The sequence below is a fragment of the Tiliqua scincoides genome, chromosome 8 (genome assembly GCF_035046505.1).
Source record: "Tiliqua scincoides isolate rTilSci1 chromosome 8, rTilSci1.hap2, whole genome shotgun sequence".
NCBI lineage: Eukaryota > Metazoa > Chordata > Lepidosauria > Squamata > Scincidae > Tiliqua > Tiliqua scincoides.
In genome coordinates, this window is record NC_089828.1 from 40,989,876 (window position 1) to 41,010,429 (window position 20,554).

Genomic DNA, 20,554 nt, shown 5'->3' on the forward strand with positions numbered 1-20,554 from the left:
TCCAGTGGGGCTGTTCTTATGTTCTTATGACCCTGCTTAGCTTCCGAGATCAGACGAGATCCCTCCATCTCAGATAGAAGAAAAGGCTGTCAGAGAGAAATAGGAATGTGCTTCCCTGGCTTGGGCCTGAGTTTCTTTGGGTTGTGCAGCAGTATGGCTTCCTTCATGTGGTGAAAATAGGCAGTTGTGTGCAATTCAGATCTGGGAATCCACATCCCCTGCAACTGCTCCTTCTCGCTGCTTTTCTCTATAAAAGGACTGTGTCCATCTGGAACCTCAGCTAAGGGGAAAAGGGTGTAAGGGGGGAGGATTCTGCATCCTCCCCCACCCCATCATTTTTCTGCTGCAAATAATGTCCTCTTCTTTGCCACTGTTCAGCAATAATTTACCTGTGCCATGTCTCCCATTGCATCTCTGGTTTGGTCTGCAGTTTCAGAACAATTGGGAGGATGTCCTGCCTTCACAAGGAATGTATTGGGTTGTGCTGAAGCCTAACAGAGAAGAGGAGACGGATGGAAAGACCTCATGGGTCAGAAACAATCCATCATGAAATTCCACCATGTGAACATGATTGAAATGGGAAAGAGTTAAGCAGGAGGTTGTTTTGGGGTGTATCATTTGAATGTTGTGTCTGGGACACCAAAATGTTGGGAACAACTCATACTCTCCTAGTGGGATGTCCCAGCATCCTCTGCAACATTATCATCGCTGTGTGTGGCACTTCGCAGAACAGCAACACCAAAAAGACAGGTTCTTGCCCCAATCCAATCAATCAATCAAACTTTCAATCTCAGGGGAGCCTTCAGAAGGAGGGAAGGGAGAAGTAGCTGAGTCACTGGAAAAACACTGGAAAAGCCAGCAGTTCAGTTACAAGTGAGAAAGAGAATAGGGTTATTTAAGGGAGCAAAAGACCTTCCAGCAAGCTGATGTGGGTGGAACTGGAGCTGGGTGTTTACGAGGGATCTTTGGGTGCTCCAGCCATGTAGGTGAACACTTAGAACTGCCAAAGTTCTCAAGGCTTCTCAGCTCCTCACATTTGGGTGTTCTTCACAGATGTTTTTTAACCCCATTTTACTTTTTGTGTTTTTCGTCCTCCTTTCTTTCTCTCTCTCTCTCTCTCCCCCCCCCCCCTCTCTGGCCCTTTTTCAGAAGAGGAGTCAGTTGAATTATGCTCACAGGTAATGTTTTTCAACCCAGGCCACAGGGGGTGCCCTCATTTTGGGCAAACGGTTGGAGGACAACTCTTATGTTTGCCTCTGCTGTGTATTTCATCTTTTCACAGACTTCCTCCCCCCGGCACTCCCTGTCCAAAGGGAAGAACAACAGCCCCAGAAAGAGAAGGGCTCCACCACCCCCAACATGTACCTCAAACCAGGTAGGAAAGCTGGCACCAGTGTCCAGTTGATGAGTTGGAAAACCTCTCTTCTGTCCTTTGGCTGTCTCAAAATACAAATCATAAATTTGAAAATGACCAATACTTTTGAAACATCAACTATGAAAATGTGTTCCTGAATTTTTGAAAGGTACACAGTTCTGTTCAATTAAATATGATATAATAATAGCCTTGTTGGATTAGGCCACTGTGGGGGTCCATCTAGTCTAGTACCCCGTTTCCAGTAGTGGCCAGCCAGATGCCTCTGAGAAGCCCACAAGCAGGTCATGAAAGCAACAGCCTTCCAGTAACAGATATGGGTTACCTGCCTTTGAATTTATGAAGCTGCTGTCTCTGTCCATTGATCTATCAAGCTCAGTAGTGTATGCACTGATGGGCAGCAGCAATTCTGTAGTGTTTCAGTGAAAAGCAGTCTTTTCCAGGTCTGCTTTCCAGAGATTGAAGCTGGGATCTTCTGTATACAAAGCAGGTGCTCTGCCACTGAGATGCTGCCCCACACAACCTAATTGATTATCATGACTGAATAATATCCCATCGTTCTGTGGGTTTCTCTGTCTGTCCACCTTTCCTTCTGAAACCATTTTGCCAATGTGAGCAGCTGTTGCCATTCCACTTGTCCCCACTCTCACCTCAGACCTGCTTGCATGCATAGCAACCAACACACCTCTCACTCGGGAATGGGACCAAGATTGCCATATTTAACAGGCTGCAAACAAAAGGTCAGGTACAAATGTTGGGTAAGAACATAATAAGAGCTCTGCTGGATCAGGCCAAAGGCCCATCTGGTCCAGCTTCCTGTATCTCACAGTGGCCCACCAAATGCTTCAGGGAGCATGACAGCAAGATACAATCTGCGTCCTGGTGCTCTCCTTGCATCTGGCAATCTGAGGTAGCCTACCTCTAAAACCAGGAACTTGCACATACCTACTATGACTTGTAACCTGTGATGAACTTTTCCTCCAGAAATTTGTCCAATCTACTCTTAAAGGTATCTAGGCAAGATGCTATCACTACTTCCTGTGGCAAGGAGTTCCCCAGACTAATTACATGCTGGGTAAAGAAATATTTTCTTTTGTCTGTCCTAACTCTCCCAACACTCAATTTTAGTGGATGTCCCCTGGTTCCGGTGTTATGTGAGAGGGAAAGTGCTCTCTCTATCCACTCTATCCATTCCCTGAATAATTTTGTATGCCTCAGTCATGTCCAACCTCAGGCGCCTCTTTTCTAGGCTGAAAAGCCCCAAACGCTGTAGCCTTTCCTCGTAACGGAGATGCCTCAGACCAGTAATCATGCTCTTTTCTGCACCTTTTTCATTTCCACTGTATCCTTTTTGAGATGTGGCAACCAGAATGGGACACAATACTCCAGGTGTGGCCTTACCATTGATTTGTACAATGGCATTATAATATTAGCCGTTTTATTCTCAGTATCTTTTCTAATGATCCCAAGCATGGAATTAGTCTTCTTCACTGCCACTATACATTGGGTCGACACTGTACAACCAGCCTAGCTACTTACTGTCTTGGAACACAACTGAGTGACAATGCATGACTTGAGGAGGTGGGCAAGTGCATATTTTGCAAGGACTCCAGCAAATAGATAAAAATAAACTCTGCACTTTTTGCTGTCATAATGCCGTCTCCCGTCAGTAGGCCGTGGTGTCATATGCATTCCCAGCTTGTGGTGGACATCTGGCTGTCCTTCTAGAAGGCTAGTAATGAGTCTTTCTCTGCATGAAGTCCACTGTTGTTTTCTAGCATGCTTCCAATCCACCAGACCAAAACGCATCTTCTGCAGAACGGAGCAGCCAGGTAGTCACTGCAGTGCCAGCCAGGGCCTCCTCAGTTCCAGCTGATGTGGTGAGGCTTTTGTGTCTGGGATGCAATAGGGCAGGGGAGAGGAAACCAGACTGTCCTCACTTGGGCCTGGATTTCTTTTCCCAGGATGATCGGGAAGCCTACGAAGAAATTGTTCGGCTGCGGCAAGAGAGGGCGCAGTTTCTGCAGAAGATCCGAAGCTTGGAGCAGCAGCAGGAGAAGCAGAAGCAAGAGGTGAGAGAGCTTCCCACTAAGACGACATTTCCCCCAGGCTGGCGTGAGTTAAAGCACCTCTCAACTTAAACAAGGAGTATTAATCGGAAGCTCTCATGTTCATTACACAATTAGCATTAACTGTCTGACTTTTTTCCCCCTCTGCTAGAAGCTGGAGTTGGAGGAAGGTTCCCTGCATACTCTAGAGAAGCAGGTGAGTCCTGGAATTAGGGACCCCTGAGATATACCTTGTAGGGGGAAAGGCTTTAAAACAAGCCAATACAAGTTACATTGGGTCCTCTTTATCCATGGATTCTGAACCTGCAGATTTGACCCACTGTGGGTTCTGAACCTGGGCCTGGAGGACCCATCAAGGACCTCCCAGATGCAACCAGCAGTCACACCCAGGAAGTCTGAGTTGCAGGAAGGCTGCACACTGTCTCCCTCCACCTCAGAATGCCTGCCAGAATCTTTAACGGGAACTTCTGGTTTTCACAAAAACTACAAGTGCCTGCCAGAAGGCTCTGGCGGGCATTCTGAGGCATGGGGAGGCCACACACCTCAAAAAATAGGTCAGGACAGTGATAGATTTCATTATCCATGTTTTTTGGCATCTGCGGGGGTTCTATTCAGGTGCTAAGGATTGACCTGTATATCAATAATTTACTGCAGTGTTCCCTGAACCCGTGAACAGGTTGTTAGTGGGTAGTGAAACTAAAACTGACAAGGAAAATGCATGGAGCTCTATGCAAAGTGAAACTGAGCTGCACATGTGCATTTACTCATGAGTAGGCAACCATGCCTTAGCTCTTATCGAAGTCTAGGCAAAGGAGAATACAAAGCCCCCAGAATGGTCCTGATTCAGTGTATGTGGAGCTCAATAAATGCTCCAGAAGGCACCCCACTCCATAGTAAAAAGGATAAAAATAGAGGCTTGAGCAGCTGGTAAGATGAAACTTTGTTTTTAGTCTCATCAAGCTAGATCAGGGGTGCCCAAACTCCGGCCCTGGGGCCACTTGTGGCCCTCGAGGACTCCCAATGCGGCCCTCAGGGAGCCCCCAGTCTCCAATGAGCCTCTGGCCCTCTGGAGACTTGCTAGAGCCCGCACTGGCATGATGCAACTGTTTGACCTCTTGTGAGAGCTGTGGGATGAGGGCTCCCTCCACTGCTTGCTGTTTCATGTCTGTGATGCAGTAGCAGCAGCAAAGGAAAGGCCAGCCTTGCTTTGTGCAAGGCCTTTTATAGACCCTGAGCTATTGCAAGACCTTCATTCATTCATGTAAGTCTATCTTTAATATATTCATTTATGTAAACTTATGTAAATGTATTCAAATTTTAAATGTAAATTTATTCTTTTTTTCCCCGGCCCCCAGAACAGTGTCAGAGAGATGATGTGGCCCTCCTGCCAAAAATTTTGGACACCCCTGAGCTAGATGAGTCCTGATAGTGTCAATTTTAAAAAGTGGGTCCTGGTACTAAAATGTTTGGGAACCACTGATTTAAGGCCTGTATTATGTCTAAAATTTGCACTTCTGCAGGCACTGCCAACATTTAAATAAATTTCCTTGTTATTTCCTGCACTGATTATTTTAAAAGTCTCCATATTGGCGTCCCCATTTTTTAAACCTCTCCACTGAATATGTCAGTTATCCAACTGTAACCTCCTCAAAGGAGAGGAGAAGGAGGCATGTATAATGCTATGAGCTCCTTGGAGGATGGGTGGAAGATAATTACTTGTGATGACCAGTGACTTTAAACAAAATAAACCTGATATTCCAGAGGTAGGCTGCTCCTATACATTGAATTTTTCTTGGCTAATGGCCATGTGCAGAGCAATCCTCTCCTATTGCCTTCAAGTGTTTTTTTTCTTCTTCTTCTTCACTGTCAGGAACCTCCACTCTGGAGGTATGATGAAGAATGAGAGACTCTTTACACCCCCAAGAAACCACAGCTCTGCCCTGTTATATCACATGCAGTAGGAATCAGGGAAGAGACTTTAGACAGGATTAAGTGTCAGCCCCTTTCTGGCTTGGTTAAGAATTAATTTCCTAAGGTTCAGAATACACATTACTTTAAAAATGTAGTTTGACCCTTTTATGTTTCTTTAAAAAAAAAAAAAAAAGCATACGTGGAGCGCCTGGTCTATACTGGAAGCATAGTATCAGTTAGGGCAGAGGATTTGGAGTTTTAGTGCTTTACCACCACTGCAGTCCTCCTACATGCACAATTTACATCAGAAGGAAGCTTCCATTGGCTCCTGATGTAAATAACGCTTATGGACGGGCCTGATCAAGATCAGGGTTCTTGCACGTTCTATTCTCATTTAAGGAACAGGTACAGAAGGTCAAACTACACATTTAAAATACCAAGTAGTTTGGCAATGAATAGGTAAGTGTGCTGGCTGGAAAAAGGCGCCGTTGTTCTCTGACTCTCCAGATAAAAGACCTTCAGAAGCAACTGGCTGAGAAAGTAGGAGAGAAGGAAAATTTGGGGAAAGAACTGGAAGTGCTCCGGAACCGTCTGTCATCTCTGGAGGTACAGGAGGTGTGTGTGTGCGAGAGAGAGAGAGAGAGATGAGGCTTCTGTTGAGTTTCCAAAGTACAGTTCTGACCAACAAACCATTCAATATACTGAGGAGATAGGCCAAAACCAGCAACTTTATAGGCCCAGTTGGAACCCTATTGGACTCTTTTTGTCACCTGATATTTGACTGTAGTATCATCCTCTGACCATCTGAAGTGGTGGCACTGTGGTTTAGTAAAGAGCAGGACAGTGGCTCTCTTTCTGATAAACTTTCATGGTGGTGCACAGTTCCTGGTTCCAGACCCTTAGGATCTTACAAAGGTATAGAACTGGCTACTTAATTATGATGTGGTCCTCATTTCCTTGAGGGGTAGGTAATATCAAGGCATCTTCTTCAGAGTCAGTCTTCTGGTGGAGGGAGAGAATTGGAGTATGGCTTTGGGGACTACCCGTAAATCCCAGGCTGTAAGAACACTGATTTTCTTTTCCTCTGTTTTTTCTTTTCCCAAGAATGAGAACGAGAACACCAGTTATGATATTGAAACACTACAGGATGAAGAGGGAGATCTTCTGGAGTTTCCAGGTAAGGGTCTGCATCTCTTGCTCTTGTGAAACCAAGCATGAGCAAAACACCTCTCTGAAGAATCTTTGCCAGGGTGGATAAATCATTATTCTTGGTATGCTATAGAGCACAGGCCTGTATATATTGGCTGGTCTTATCAGGTTTCTTCTCCCAGTACAGAAAGCCCACGTCTCTGCAGCCACTTAAAAACTTGAGGATTAAGCACCTGCTAGAGTACTTAATCCGCAAGCACTCTACCAGGATGGTATTACTTCATACACTGGATGGTATTACTTCATACCCAGCAAGGAATCTGGATTCATTGTGGAAAGGTCTCTGTGGAATGATCAGCACCTTTACAAAACTATAGTTTCCAAGGTATTCTAGGCTGTGTCTGACAGCTGAATAGGGTTGCTGGCATTTTGCCCCAGAATGCCATGTATCAAGCAGGAGAGCCAATGTGTACAGTGATTAGAATGCTAGAGGTGAACCAGGGGAGACCCAGGTTCAGATCTTCACACAGCCATAAAGCTTGGGCCAGTGACTGTCTCTCAACCCAAACCTTCTCAGAGGATTATTGTGAGGCTAAAGGGGAATGGGAAAACCTGTGTGTTGCTCTGAGCTGGGTGAAACAAAAATCAAATTGAAATTCAGCCAGAAAACCTATGGAGTTACTTTCTCTTGACTCCATCTAGCTCAGTACTGTCTAAATCAGTGGTTCTCAAACTTTTTAGCACAGGAATCCACTTTTTAAAATGACAATCTGTTGGGACCAACCAGAAGCGATGTCATTAACCTGGAAGTGATATCATCAAGCAAAAAAATTTTTAGTACCCCTTTTGACAAAATAAAATTAAATTAAACATTTACAATAAATATAAGTATAAAAATTTATTTAAGCAGTTGCCGATCTGTTTTCAAAAAATTCCCCGAACATCCAAAAGGCTGCAATCTTATCCATACTGACCTAGGAGAAAGCACCATTGACTATCATTGTTAAAAGCATATACATAATTGCCTGTTAAATGTACAGATTTATAACATTTCTCCAAATGCAGTCATATACCATGCTATCATCAAGTCTAATATATTAAAAATAAAATCCACCTGAAATTGGCTTGCAAACCACCTAGTGGGTCCCAACCCACAGTTTCAGAAACACTGGCCTACATAAACAGACTAACAGTGGCTCTTCACAGTTTCACGCAGTGGGGCTAGAAGCCAGGGATTTAACCCAAAACTGAATTTTTTGCATTTAAAAGCAGGGGTTCTATCAATGAGATATAGGTCCCTCAAAAGCATGCCAGAAAAAGTTTCACCTGCTGAATACTGGTGTAGCTAGATCATTTGGCACCTGGGGCCCATAAATTTTTGACACTCCCTTCCATACAACAAAATTAATTAATCTGGGCTTCAAGTCCAGTCAGGAGCTCAGGTCTACCTGCCCAGCATACCTCAGCCACAGAGGCCAAAGTTCAAACAGGAACCTAGGTTCTACCCACTTGGAAGAGATGGCTATAGAGCAGGGGTGCTCACACTTTTTTGGCTCGAGAGCTACTTTGAAACCCAGCAAGGCCCGGAGATCTACCAGAGTTTTTTTTACAATGTTCGCGCCATCATAACATATAACATTTATGTGTACAATGTATGTTGGTGTACCTTGAGCCCCACTGAGTATAACAGGACTTACTTCTGAGTAGACATGCCTAGGATTAGGCTGTGAGGCTGCAATCCTAGCCACACTTACCTGGGAGTAAGCCCCATTGAGTACAATGGGCCTTACTCCCGGCGTTTCCTCCCAGAGGCACCTGAAGGGGGGGATCAGCACTCCGCAATCTACTCATTTTGCCTCGCGATCTACCGGTAGATCTCGATCCACCTATTGAGCACCCCTGCTCTAGTGGGCAGTCAGAATGGAAGTCCACGTCTACCCAGCAGGTAGATCTGGGCTCCAAGTCCAAGTGGGAGCCCAGGTCTACCCACTCAACAAATCTCAGCCACAGAGGCCAAAGTTCAACTAGGAGCCCAGGTCTGTCTGCCTGGTTGACCTGGGCTCTGGAGTTAAGTGCTTATGCCCCCTCCCCCAGACACAACACTGGATCCATTCCTGACTCAGTGACATACTGTCCCTACATCTGGAGATTCAATGCAGCCACTGTGGTTAAAAATCACTGATGGACTATAGTTCACCATGAATGTTTAGAATCCACTTTAAAAGTCATGCAAACCAACAACACCCAACCTTCCCACCAGTGGCATCACTAGGGTTGGTGTCACCCAGCCTGGTAACTCATAGTGTCACCCTTATTTTATTTATTTATTTATTTATTTATTTATTTATTTATTTATTTATGTATGTATGTATGTATGTATTTATTTATTTATTTATTTATTGAACAGTACAGGTTACCAAACCAGTCGGTAACCAACAAAAAAAACAGTAGCTGACATGATGACACTCACACAACTGAATAAGAGTTTGAATATTAGCTCTGATACGTGGAAAAGGGAGCTGACATGATAATATCTTAATGATTCCATGCTGTGTCATAATAACGCCTTGTTAGTTCACATAATACTCAGGCTCATTGGTCAGTTTTGAGTTAAAGAAATCCACTTTTTGTGACATAAGTCAATTGTGTTTCCTTTTCTGGTTATTTGGCTATAGCTTTTGATAGAACACAGATATTTCAATGCTGTTTGTTTCATTGTATTCTGCTGTAAACTACACATTGAATGGTATATAACATGATGGTATTATTCCTAATAACTGATTTTAGCGATTTTGAACACTAGAGGTGTCACCCCCCTGTGCCTGGGGCCTCCTGGTCCCCCCCTGTTTTGACTCCACTGCTGCTGAATGCCTGTCTGCCAAGTAACTGTTAAAAATGAAAAGGAATCCTGCCAGAAAAGAATGATAAAAGCAGCTCAATCCGTTTCAAACCTGTTTAAATTCCTTGTGCCATCTGTAACCCCAAGGGATCCTAATGGCCAGGGGGTTGTGTTTTCAGCACTCTGCATACCTCACCAGTCCTCTCCTTCCTCCTCTTATCCCTACACTTCCCTGCTTCCAAACTCAGCAGTCTTTGTTGTCCTTTTCTGTTTCGGTTTCGAACTATTTTCTGAAATGCAGCCAGAGCAAATGTAAAGAGAGGGAAACATTTAAAAATTACTTAGTCTGAGCTTAGTTCTCTTTTCATTCTCTCTGCAATCCAAAGAGGGTGTACAATGCTCCTTTCTGAACATATTTTTCTCTGTCTGCCCCAACACAGTCTAAATCTGGATTTCCTTATGGTTTCTTCTGCTCCCTTTATTAAAATATAATATTTTATTTTAAAATAAAACAGGAGCTGAGCTTCTGCTTTCCAAAAAGACGCTGAGTGCCTCGACCGAAGAGCTGTTAGCTACACTGCAGGGCCAAGTGCAGTCTCTGACCCAGAAAAACAAAGAATTAATGGAGAAAATACAGGTAATTGCTTGCACCCCTCCTCATAGCTCCATCCATCCTTCCATGCAGGGACAAACTAAATGTATGACAGAGAAATTACTGCATTCCTATGGCCATTGGGAAGGAACTACAGGTTGAGTCTCATTATTCTTGAGGGTTCCATTCCCAGAACTCACTTGGATGGCAAAAACACACTATTGCAAATCAATGTAAAAAACAAAGTTCCTTTGCTCAGGAGATTTAAAAATAACCTTGCAGATCTTTCTGATGTAAGAAAGAGTCATTAAGTAGACAATCCTTCAATCAGTCTCTCTCAAGGTTCCTAGAAAGGCTTCACCCCCTCCCTTCACCAATACAAAGTATCTTTTCTGCTCAGGGAGAAGGGAGGCGTCTTGGGCTGAAGCTGCCTGAAGAGAGAATGATTGATGGATTGTCAACCTGCTTTTTTCTCTCTCTCTCTCCCTCTGTGTGTGTGTTTCTTTAATTTAAAGGGCACTTCTCATTGCATTGAGAGAGAAAAATCTATGGATGATTAGGTTATACCTGTAATGGCTTGCATGACTATCTCTCTCTACAACAGTAAGAAAAGCAGTTTTTTAAAACTGTGATTTTAAAGAGATGCATTTTTCCCCTTCTCCAAGGATCAGCACATTCCTTCTCATTTGCAGTGGCCATTCGTGTTGAGTCAAATCCGTGCAGAAAAAATCTGTGTATAATAAAGCTGGACCTGTAGTGCATTCTAATGGTTGTTCTCTGCCATTCATTTGGATGACTTTTTGATGTCCCATCCACTGCCCTGCCCTGGGCATGAAAGCCAGTTATTAAACTGCTGTGGCTAATAGTTTAGGTTGGCAACCACATTCTGTTTTTGGGGCCACTGCATGATCTTCCACTTTCCCAACTGATGAGAAGATAATCAATCAATTAATCAACAAAGATTTATTTTACTGGGTAAGAACTTCCAGAGAAGTAGTTGTGTTAGTCTAGCAGCGAAAAGGTCAAGAGTCTTGTAGCACCTTAAAGACAAAGGGCGCAAATCCTAACCAACTTTCCAGTACTGGCATAGCTGTACCAGTGGGACATGTGCTGCATCCTGCAGTTAGGGGGCTGTCATGGAGGCTTTCTCAAGGTAAGGCAATATTTGTTCCCTTACCTCTGAGTTCCATTGCCCTTATGTCAGCGCTGGAAAGTTGGTTAGGATTGTGACCAAGACCAATTTATTTCAGCATAAACTTTTATGAGCTTCACTTCTCTGCATCTGATAAAGTGGACTACAACCCCCTAAAGTTTATATTGAAATAAAAGAGTGAGTTGCTAAAAAACTGTTGGTAGAGCCCTGATAATATACTCCAGGTGAATGAAACCAACATTGGAAGATGTTGCTGAGTGTCCTGTGGTTTCTTTCTCTCCACTGACTTTGCATTTTGCCTAGGTCCTGGAGAATTATGAGAAGGACGAGAGTGATGCTGATGCCTCTGGGGACTTTATCCCCATCATACTGTATGACTCCCTCAGGTCTGAGTTTGACAGGTTGAAGGAGCAACACACTGAAGCGCAAGCAGCCCTGAAGGCCTTAGAAGATGTCGGGACCGAGGAAGACTCCTGTAAACTCATCCCAGCAGAGGCTTATGAGCAGCTGAAGGCAGATTATGAGAAGCAAACTGAAGCACTTAAAGAGGCTCTGGAAAAGAGCAGCTCTGCAGCCAGTGAGAGTGGAAGAGAACAAGAGATGGGAAACTCTGGTGAGGGGATGCCAGCAAATAGTAGGGAGGAGAGGCAGGATGAGGTGGAAGTGTTGGCCAAAGAGCTTAAAAAGACCCAGGAAAACTACCAGGCAGCCCTTGCTGAGGTCAGGGTCCTCCAGGAGCAAATTGAACTCAGCATCCTTTCTGTAGAGGAAAAGGCGATCGTGGAGAGCTCCAGAACTGAACTTGAGATGGTGAAGGCCGCTCTGTGCCAGGCACAAGAGGATCTCAGGGAGCAGGAACGGAAGGTGAAGGATCTGGAGGGGCAGCTGGAGGCTCAGGAAGCAGCAGCTGTGCAAGGGTGCTCCATTGAGGAGTATGTGGAGATGAAGGCCACACTTGGCTCCTCCTTGGATGAGGTCTGCAGAGAAAAGGAGGCCCTGCTGATGAGGTGTGCCTCCGCTGAGGCAGATGTGAAGGAACTGAGAAAAACCTTGGAGGAGAAAAACCGTGAGATGGAAACAATGCAAGGAGGCCAGAGCCCACAAGAGGAGGCTAGTGAGCTGAAGAAGCACCTGGATGACACAACCAAGCAGTATGAAGGGGCGAAGGCTCAGGTGGAGCAACTCAGAGAGGAACACAGGAAACTGAAAAAGGAACTACAGGCCACAAAGGAGGATCTGGCTTCCCAATATGTCTCCAGGCAGGAGCATGAAGACATGGTGGGAAAGCTGAAGGCCTCACTTTCTGGTGCTGAAAAGAGACTGTTGGAGTTAAAGGAGAAGCATGGCACCAACCAGAAGGAGCTGGCAGAACTGCGGAAGACAGCCGAAAGTCACAAGCAAAAGACAGTGCCCTTAGCGGAGCATCATCGCGCCAAGGAGATCCTGGAGGGCAGCATATGGGAGCTGAAGGCCAAGTCCAAGCTCCTGGAGCAGGAGCTCAAGGTCAAAACCCAGGAGGCCTCACGCCTGCAGGAGGAGCTGGCTGCTGTCCAGCAGGCTGCAGTGTCCAAAGAAACGCACGAGCAGTTGAAGGCAAACCTGCAGGGTGAAGTGGACAGTCTGAATGTGAAGCTGAATGACCTGGGACGCAAGCATGAGCGTACCTGCATCGAGGTCTTCCAGGTGCAGCGTGAAGCCCTCTTCATGAAGAGTGAGAAGCATGCAGCTGAAGCCCAACTGGCAGCAGCTGAAAAGCAGCTGCAGAGTCTGCGGGCTGAGTCGGCACGGATCCAGGAACTGCACAGTCACATCGAGGACTCGGCCAAGCTGGTCAAAGAAAAAGATAAAAAGGTGAGCTTGGAGTCTGCGAAGGAAGAAGGCCTCGGGCTGGAGATAGGCAGTTGGGGGGCAAGAGGGAGTGTTTGCTGGACATCTGTTGGGGTTCCACCAGTCTCCAAGTGCCAGCATGTTTGCTGATGGGAGAGGTATAAAAGTCATAGAAAAATGGTGGGCCAATTATACCTGCTGGGTCTCATTTATGGGTTTCATTATGCCATCAATTGGAGTGAAGGTAAACTTTTTTAAGGAAGAAAAAAGACTGCAGGGATGACTGTGATAATCACTGTGGGTTTTTTGTGGGGGAGTGATGACCTTCCAGATACCTTCTCTTCTTCTGCAGATCACAGAACTTTCGAAGGAAGTCTTTAAGTTGAAAGAAGCTCTGAATGATTTATCGGAGCTCTCTGGACAGGCAGGTGCCTCGCCCAAGGCAGCCTCTCCACTAAAGACAGAGAACTGGCAGGAGGTGACTATTCTCCAGGGCAAAATCAAAGATTTGGAGCAGCAGTTGGTTGTAAGTATCTTCCTGGCAAGGACAGAAGTGGAGTTGTAGTGGGGAGAATGAAACAATAGAACACCCTGTGCCAAGTCAGAAGGATTGCCATCAGGCCAAAGTCCATCTTGAGTCCAATGTCCAACAGTGGTTGATAATAAAAGTCCACCCCGAGTAGAAGTGTCTGAAAACTAAGTTATTTACCTTATTCAGAAGTAAACCCATTGTGTTCAGTAAGACTTTGGCTGTAATCCTATCTTACTCACTGGAAACAAACACCTCTAACCATGAGTCTGTACAATCCCTTTTTAAAAAGCCATCTAAGCTTGTGTTCATCTTGTCATAATGAGTTCCACAAGTTAATTCTGTACTGTGTGAAAAAGTACTTTTTTTGTCCTGAATATGCTGAAATTTGAAATTGAAACTTTTTCTCCTGTGAACATAATGGGTTCCAAGTGCAAACCTCTCAAATGCTGTGGAATCTGTTGCAGTGGTGTTGAGTAAGCACAATCCATGTGGCAAGATCCTTGACATGATGGGATGCACGGGTGCTAGAATCATTGGGCCGAGAAGCTTTGTAATTACTCTTAGAGATCCAGATTGATTTCTAGTTAATGAGCAAATGTTTAGATAAGTAAACTGTAAAAAGTTTACTTAAAGTAAACTTAATTTTACTTTAAGTAAAAGTAAAGTAATTGTAAAGTAAACTAAATTTTTTACTGTAAAGTAAAAAAATTTTTAAAAATTAATTACAGAGTGAGCTGAGTCTACTAATGTTATCAGAGCAGTTTAATGATTAATAATGGGCCAAATGATTACAAATTATACATTTCAGTATGAAAAGTGGGTTTGTGGGGCATCTAAATGCTTACCTTTCATAGTTCTTTTTCATGTCTGTTTGCCAGCCCTCTTGGCAGCTATGTTAACACCATTTAAAACAACAGCACAACAACCAGAGGTGAAACGTCCTGCTCTGGCACCTGGGGCAGAGATGTCACCATGTCACGTCCTGGCATCCCAAGGCAGTGACGTCACAAAATAATTTCTGCACGAAGTGCACCAAAATCACTGGTGCACGAAGTGACCAGTGCCCCCTCCCCTGGGGAGAGCCTGCAGGTGACTGCCTTCAGCTATAAGCAGCACAAAGGCAGCCTCTTCCAAACTGTTCCTGTTCCTTACCTCTGATTGTTCTCCACCTCCTGGTGCTCCAAGCGAGCGCCAGGCGGTAGATTGCCAACCTCCGACCAGCTCTGTCCAAGCGTGGGCTTGCTTACAGCATGTTTACAACAGTGCGTGCCAGCGGTGATTGGGCCCTGATTGGATTGGATACTCTGATTGGATTGGATACTCTGGATTGGGCCCTGAATCTGCTGCCCACTGCTGCCTGTGCTTTCTCGTGCCTGTGCACACGATGGAGGCCAGACAAAATGAGTGTGTGCACTTCCACCCCCTTCCCCTTCCTTACGAAGTAGGCACGATGCAGCCTTCTCAGTCTTTGCATCTTTGGTTGGAAGTGATGGGTGTCGGGGATGCCGGGAAGCCAGCATCCCCTGCTTGTGCTTCTTGTAAATAGAGGGGAGAGGGGAGGCTGCATGCAGTGATCTTTGTCAGTACAGGGAAGAAGCCAGATTGCTCCAAAGATCCTGTCCCTGCCTCCTGGGTAACCACCAAGTAGGTGGGGAGAAGTGAACTGTAGCCACTGAAGCTTTTTTCCCCCAGTGGTGCTGGAGGGAGAAAAAAACTGCTGCAGTCCTCTTCTGACTTGCTCCTGGCACACTGAATGAAGGTCCAAGTGCCCAGTGGCTTGGCAGGCAGCAGAGGGTGGCAGAAAGATGGGCTTGTCTGTTTGCCACCCCTCCAAGTATGCCACTCCATGTGAACACTGCAGGTGGCCTCATGGCTGGGTTGCCACTGATGTGGTTTGTGTTCAAAATTTTAATCTTTAACTCTGTCCAAGGAAACCAGATTAATTATTTGAACTTGCTGGACATCTTGAAATTAAGCCAGATTAATTATAGATTCCATCCCACCCCATATGAGGACTTTGACTGCTGCCATCCTCATGACTGTGCTGAGGTCTAGAAGCCTCTGATCCTGTTGGCCACACCCTTTGGGTGTGGACTGGCACCTCTTCCTGTGAGGCCAGTGGGGAGACAGGCTGATTGTTCTGCAGGTCCAAGTGGGGTTTCCAGGCAGTCTATAGCAGCTCAAGCTTGCACTGTGACAGACAAATTGCTTGGATTAAGGAGTCGGGCAACAGTTAGGTCAGGAGGGTCTCTATAGGCTCTCCAGATCACATTATCTTGCTGGGCATAACAGCCACAGTTCAGCAGAAATCAGGTGTTCAATTCCCTCTCTTGTCAAGCTTCCACTGAGATACAGGTCAGGGGTCCTGATTTCATAGTTCCTGATTTCAGCCTCCCAGCACCTTAGAGCTGGTGGCTTAATGTCTCAGGAAGCCCAGTATCCTTTTGCATATTTTTGACCCCTTCAGCCAGGCAGTGACCTTGAGCAGATGGTTGAAATGAATCCCCAATATTTGCCCTTCCCCAACATGGAGAAAGTCTGGAAATCCTGGAGTGACCAAGTACTTGAATTAAAATGGTTTCTACATTTGCTCTGGATTCACATCTTAAAACTGATATTTAAACATATCTTAACTATTGGCAAGAATGGCACACTTTAGTTGCTGGTCTGTCTTTGGTTGCAGGAGGCTGAGCGACGCCATGCCAATGTTGTTTCTCTGTATAGGGGACACCTTCTCTATGCTATCCAGGTGGGTCAACATGGGACCTGGTTGTGGGGAGGGGGCTGGGGTTATGGAGGGGAGGTGGGTATTAGGGAGAGATGTTTGGAGTGTGTTTAACCCAGTGGTGTAGCAAGTTCTACAGGCGCCACAGCACGCCATGTAAACGGCCCCTCCCACTTGCTATTGGAGCCAATGTGGGCAGCGATGGCAATGCATGCATTGCCATCGCTGCCCAGAATGGCTCCAACAGTGAGTGGGAGGGGTCTCTTACACAGTGCATTGTGGTGCCTGCAGTATTAACCACGCCACCCCCTATAGCTACACCTCTGGTTCTACTCAGAATTTGTTCTGATGAAATTCTCCTTGGTGTGAATGGAAGGTGTGTATGAGTGCATAAATGCTCCTGCCTGTCTATGTCTCACTGATTTCAGTGGGGCTCATTAAGGATAGGTTTCCAATAAAACTTGTGACTGCTGTGTTGAGTGGCTGCTAGTGAGTGTGGAGTACACGAGAACCCTGCTTGTATGCGCCAAGGAGTGTGCCTGTATCAACTGATCATCTGCCTGGATTTCTGAATGTTTTTTGCATGTTGGCCAGGTAACACTCCGGAGATCTGTCAAAATTACACTCCTCTTTCCAACCCCTCACCTTCTCTTCACCCCTCCCAATTTTTCCTTCACCATTTTCCCCTGAACTTCTCAGTACTTCTCCGGACGCAGCTTTTGGTAGGGGGGAAGTCAGTCAACTCACCCAGGTTCTTAAAGGCAGCGGTTTTGGAAGGAAGGAAGGGGCGGGACAGCCCAGTGGAGCAGACCCAGCGCAAGATTTCCGGGAGGCTGGAAGGTCATTCATGTGTCAGTTGGTGCTTGGAGCCAGTGTGCGCATGTCTTTGTGCTTAAGCATGTTGACCCTGGGCTTGTGGACTTGTGTCAGGTGGGCTGTTTGTCTCTTGTGCCGGTACTTGTTGCATGGCAGTGGTAGTGGGGGTTGTGATGGGGAGGATTTTAAAAACAAAACCCCAGGTATCCAGAGCTTGAATGCAGCTCAGTTCCTCTGCATTTGTTGTTTGGGAACTCAGAAGTGGGACAAGGCCAGTCCAAGACCTCTCGGCACCTGAGGAAGAATGCCAAATGCTGCACCATCACCCCCAAGCTGGTGACAGGTCAGCCACTGCTCCTTTGACTCTCTGAATTAGTAGAGGGGGATGGAGCAGAAGGTGAAGCCTGGAGGGAGGAGAGTGATGGGATAGAGAGCTTTGAAGATGCTCTAACCCATCCTCTCCTCGCTTCTGCTCTACCCCCTGTTCTAATTCAGGAAGTAGTATGGGAAGGTGAGTGGAAGATGGAGGTGGGCTAACCCTCCCTTGCTAATCTGCTGCCTGAGACAACTGCCTCAGTTGGCCTCAGGGATGGGCTGGCCCCAAACTGGGGACAGAACCAGAATTCCAGGCCCAGATATTGGAGCATCAAAGGGTTATTTTTTTCAAGAGGTTATTTCCTGCAAAGGAATATCATTTTCCCCCCTTTAGTTTTACAGGCAAATTTGTTAGATAAAACCCCATTTAGTCCCCAAACAAAAGAGAATTCTAGCTAGTCTGTCATAGGAGTCTCTTACACATGACAGAGTTCCTGAAGGTGTGTGAGAAATTGGCTCTTGCAGCTCACAGCACCAGATTTTGCTGGGGATATTGGCATCAAAGAGACATCACTCTGTGTAGAGGTCCAGTCTTGGTGATGACCCCCATCAGGTTGGCTCTTTTTTTCTTCTTCTTCTGTGCCAAATGGTTGGCAACCTTCAGTCTCGAAAGACTATGGTATAAGCCTACAGCACCCGGTATTCCCAGATGGTCTCCCATCCAAGTACTAACCAGGCCTGACCCTGCTTAGCTTCCAAGATCAGACAAGATCAGGCATCTGCAGGGTAACAGTTGCTTCTCTGCCTCCTGCCTGTTATTGGAGAGGGAGATTGAAATGGCAGGGTAACAGTTGCTTCTCTGCATCCTGCCTGTTATTGGAGATTGAAATGGGAGTACTCTGCTCTAGTTGGATTTACTTTCACTGGAAATAGTTTAAATTAAGGAAGATCCAACACAGAGGAAATGAAGCAATAGTTTTAATTGGCCCAAACAGTGTTTAAAAGATAGGCGTGCACTTATTCGAGACATATCGGACTCTCCAGGAGTTGGGTGTTGGCAGCCAATGTACTGTTGGGGGTAGCATACCAGACTTAGAATGTGGAGATCTGGGTTCAAATCCTTGCGCAACCATGAAGCTAACTGACAGATCAATCCTATGCATGTCTACTCAGAAGTAAGTCTCACTGAATACAGTGGGACTTACTTTCAGTTGTATAGGATTGCAGTCTGAGTGATCTTTGACTTGCCACTATCTTTGTGAGCCATCCTCACAGATTGTTATGAGAATGAAAGGGAGAATCCTTTTATATGCCAACGTAAGCTCCTTGGAGGAGGGGCAGGATATAAAATTATTTCACCGGGTGATTAACAGAGTTGCCAACGTACTGAAAAAAGCACCAGATAGTCCTCTGCCTTTAGCAGCTGACAGGTAACGGTTTTCACAGAGTGAAGATGCACAGGCAAAAATGTTTGTCAAGCATGATGTTCCATTGAGCTGCTGTGAAAAGCACAGTTACAGTTTGTTGTGGCTTAAGAGTTGACAACCCTATCATCAGGCCTTGCTTGTGAGGTTTCAGGTTTCCCTTGTACTCTGCATGGGCAAAGTAGTGAATATTAACAAGGGAACTTGCTTCTTTTTGGAGTAAGACTTTTCTGTATCTCTGGCACCCTGGAATAATAATTCTTAGTATGCATGTACATTCCAGAGGAGTTGCCAAGTCAGTTAGTTGCAAACAAAAAGGCATCCTTTAAGATACTGCCAGAGACTGTTGTATTTCTGTAGTAATTTTTCCTAAGAACTCAAAAGTGTTGCACATACACTACTTTGGAATCCTCACCACAGGCCTGCAGCATAGGCTGGTGGTGTTAGTATTGACAAATGGGCTGGAGGCGGTCAGAGATATACTGTCTCTGAACATGGAAGCTCCATATAGCCTTCATCAATAGACATCCTCCTGTCAATTTGCCCAATCCCTTTCAAAACCACCTAAGCCAGTGGCAGTTGCCACAACAAATCGCACAAAAGTGTTGTAACAGGACTCAAGTTTTTTTCCCTAAAGTCCAAAGTATACATTTTTATTTTTATTTCTTAAATAGCAACCATGAATTGATGGAGGAGGGAACCTGCATCAGCATCAGGAATCACAGTGTGGGACAAGAGGGGGATTCGTGTGTCCCCCAATGACTATTAGAACCCTGAATTTTAGCATTATGGGGGAGGGGAAAGCCTTGTCTCTCTCCAATGCCATCATATCATGCATCATTTTTAAGACCTCTATCACTCTCTCCCTTAAGTCACCGTTTTTCAAAGTGCCCTGGATGCTTTAGCCTTTCCTTGTGGAGAAGGTGTTTGTCTCCAAATCTCTTTTGTTTGTTCTTTTCTGCATCCTTTCTAGCTCTGTCATATCCTTTGGGAAGAGGGAGCAACCAGAACTGTGCATGGTTGCAGTGTGTTTTCTTGGATATTGGACCCTGCAGTCAATAAGAAGGAGGAATAATGCCTTCCACAGTTATTTTCCCACATAAGCCAAAATGAGAATCCTGAAGGGTTTTTTTCTGTGTTGCACATCCACAGCAGCTAATGGCAGAAATTGCATTCTTTGTGGTGCTAAGTCTCTTCAGACAGTGAAATCAGATAAATCCACTGAATATGGGTCAAGCTCCTGTTTGTCTTGTAATGGCTTTTCCTCAAACATGGTGTATTGCAGTGCCATTGTGATGTTAGAAAGGAGGATGATCTCAAAGCCCTTTTGAGACATTAACCCATTTCTGCCCAGCCCACAGGTTTACACATTTGATCCCTGTTGCATATATGCAATGTTGGGCAGAAATGGCTTTGTAGGTGGAGAGGCTCTACCCTTACAGTAATGTCTGAAAAGGGCTAGAGTTGTTCCTTAAACTCACCCTTCCTAGCAACAGGATCCCTGGTGGAAAAATAAGCAAGAAAAAACCTGTAATTCCACCACAGACCATGAGGGTCCAAGGCTGAAGGGTGCCATGTGCTCTCTGGCTCACCTACCTCCCTGGTTTCCTTTCCAGGGCCACATGGATGAGGACATCCAGAAGATTCTGTTCCAGATTCTGAAGATGCAAAGACTCCAGGAGCAAGGGAGATGAGGCAGAAGAGGAAGGACTGCATATTTCAACTGGGGGGACTGGTGGGCGGTAGGTGCCAGGCAGAAGGCTTGGCTTTTCCTTATGGGAGAATTCTGTAGAGCTTGCAGGATCTCCTGCTCCTCACACAAAACAGCCG

The 20,554-nt window shown here is 45.5% G+C and overlaps 1 protein-coding gene across 1 annotated transcript in view; it reads left to right on the plus strand.

Moving 5' to 3' along the window:
* ANKRD24 (ankyrin repeat domain 24) overlaps positions 1–20,418 on the plus strand; it is a 32,559-nt gene extending 12,141 nt beyond the window's left edge. The window contains exons 9-21 of the mRNA XM_066636228.1: positions 1,153–1,178; positions 1,283–1,375; positions 3,151–3,252; positions 3,337–3,444; positions 3,593–3,637; positions 5,860–5,958; positions 6,457–6,529; positions 9,856–9,977; positions 11,389–11,988; positions 12,028–12,936; positions 13,265–13,438; positions 16,128–16,193; positions 20,341–20,418. Coding sequence (XP_066492325.1) covers positions 1,153–1,178; positions 1,283–1,375; positions 3,151–3,252; positions 3,337–3,444; positions 3,593–3,637; positions 5,860–5,958; positions 6,457–6,529; positions 9,856–9,977; positions 11,389–11,988; positions 12,028–12,936; positions 13,265–13,438; positions 16,128–16,193; positions 20,341–20,418 — 2,495 coding nt within the window. The remainder of the gene's footprint in view (positions 1–1,152; positions 1,179–1,282; positions 1,376–3,150; positions 3,253–3,336; positions 3,445–3,592; positions 3,638–5,859; positions 5,959–6,456; positions 6,530–9,855; positions 9,978–11,388; positions 11,989–12,027; positions 12,937–13,264; positions 13,439–16,127; positions 16,194–20,340) is intronic.
* Positions 20,419–20,554: the final 136 nt, after the last annotated feature.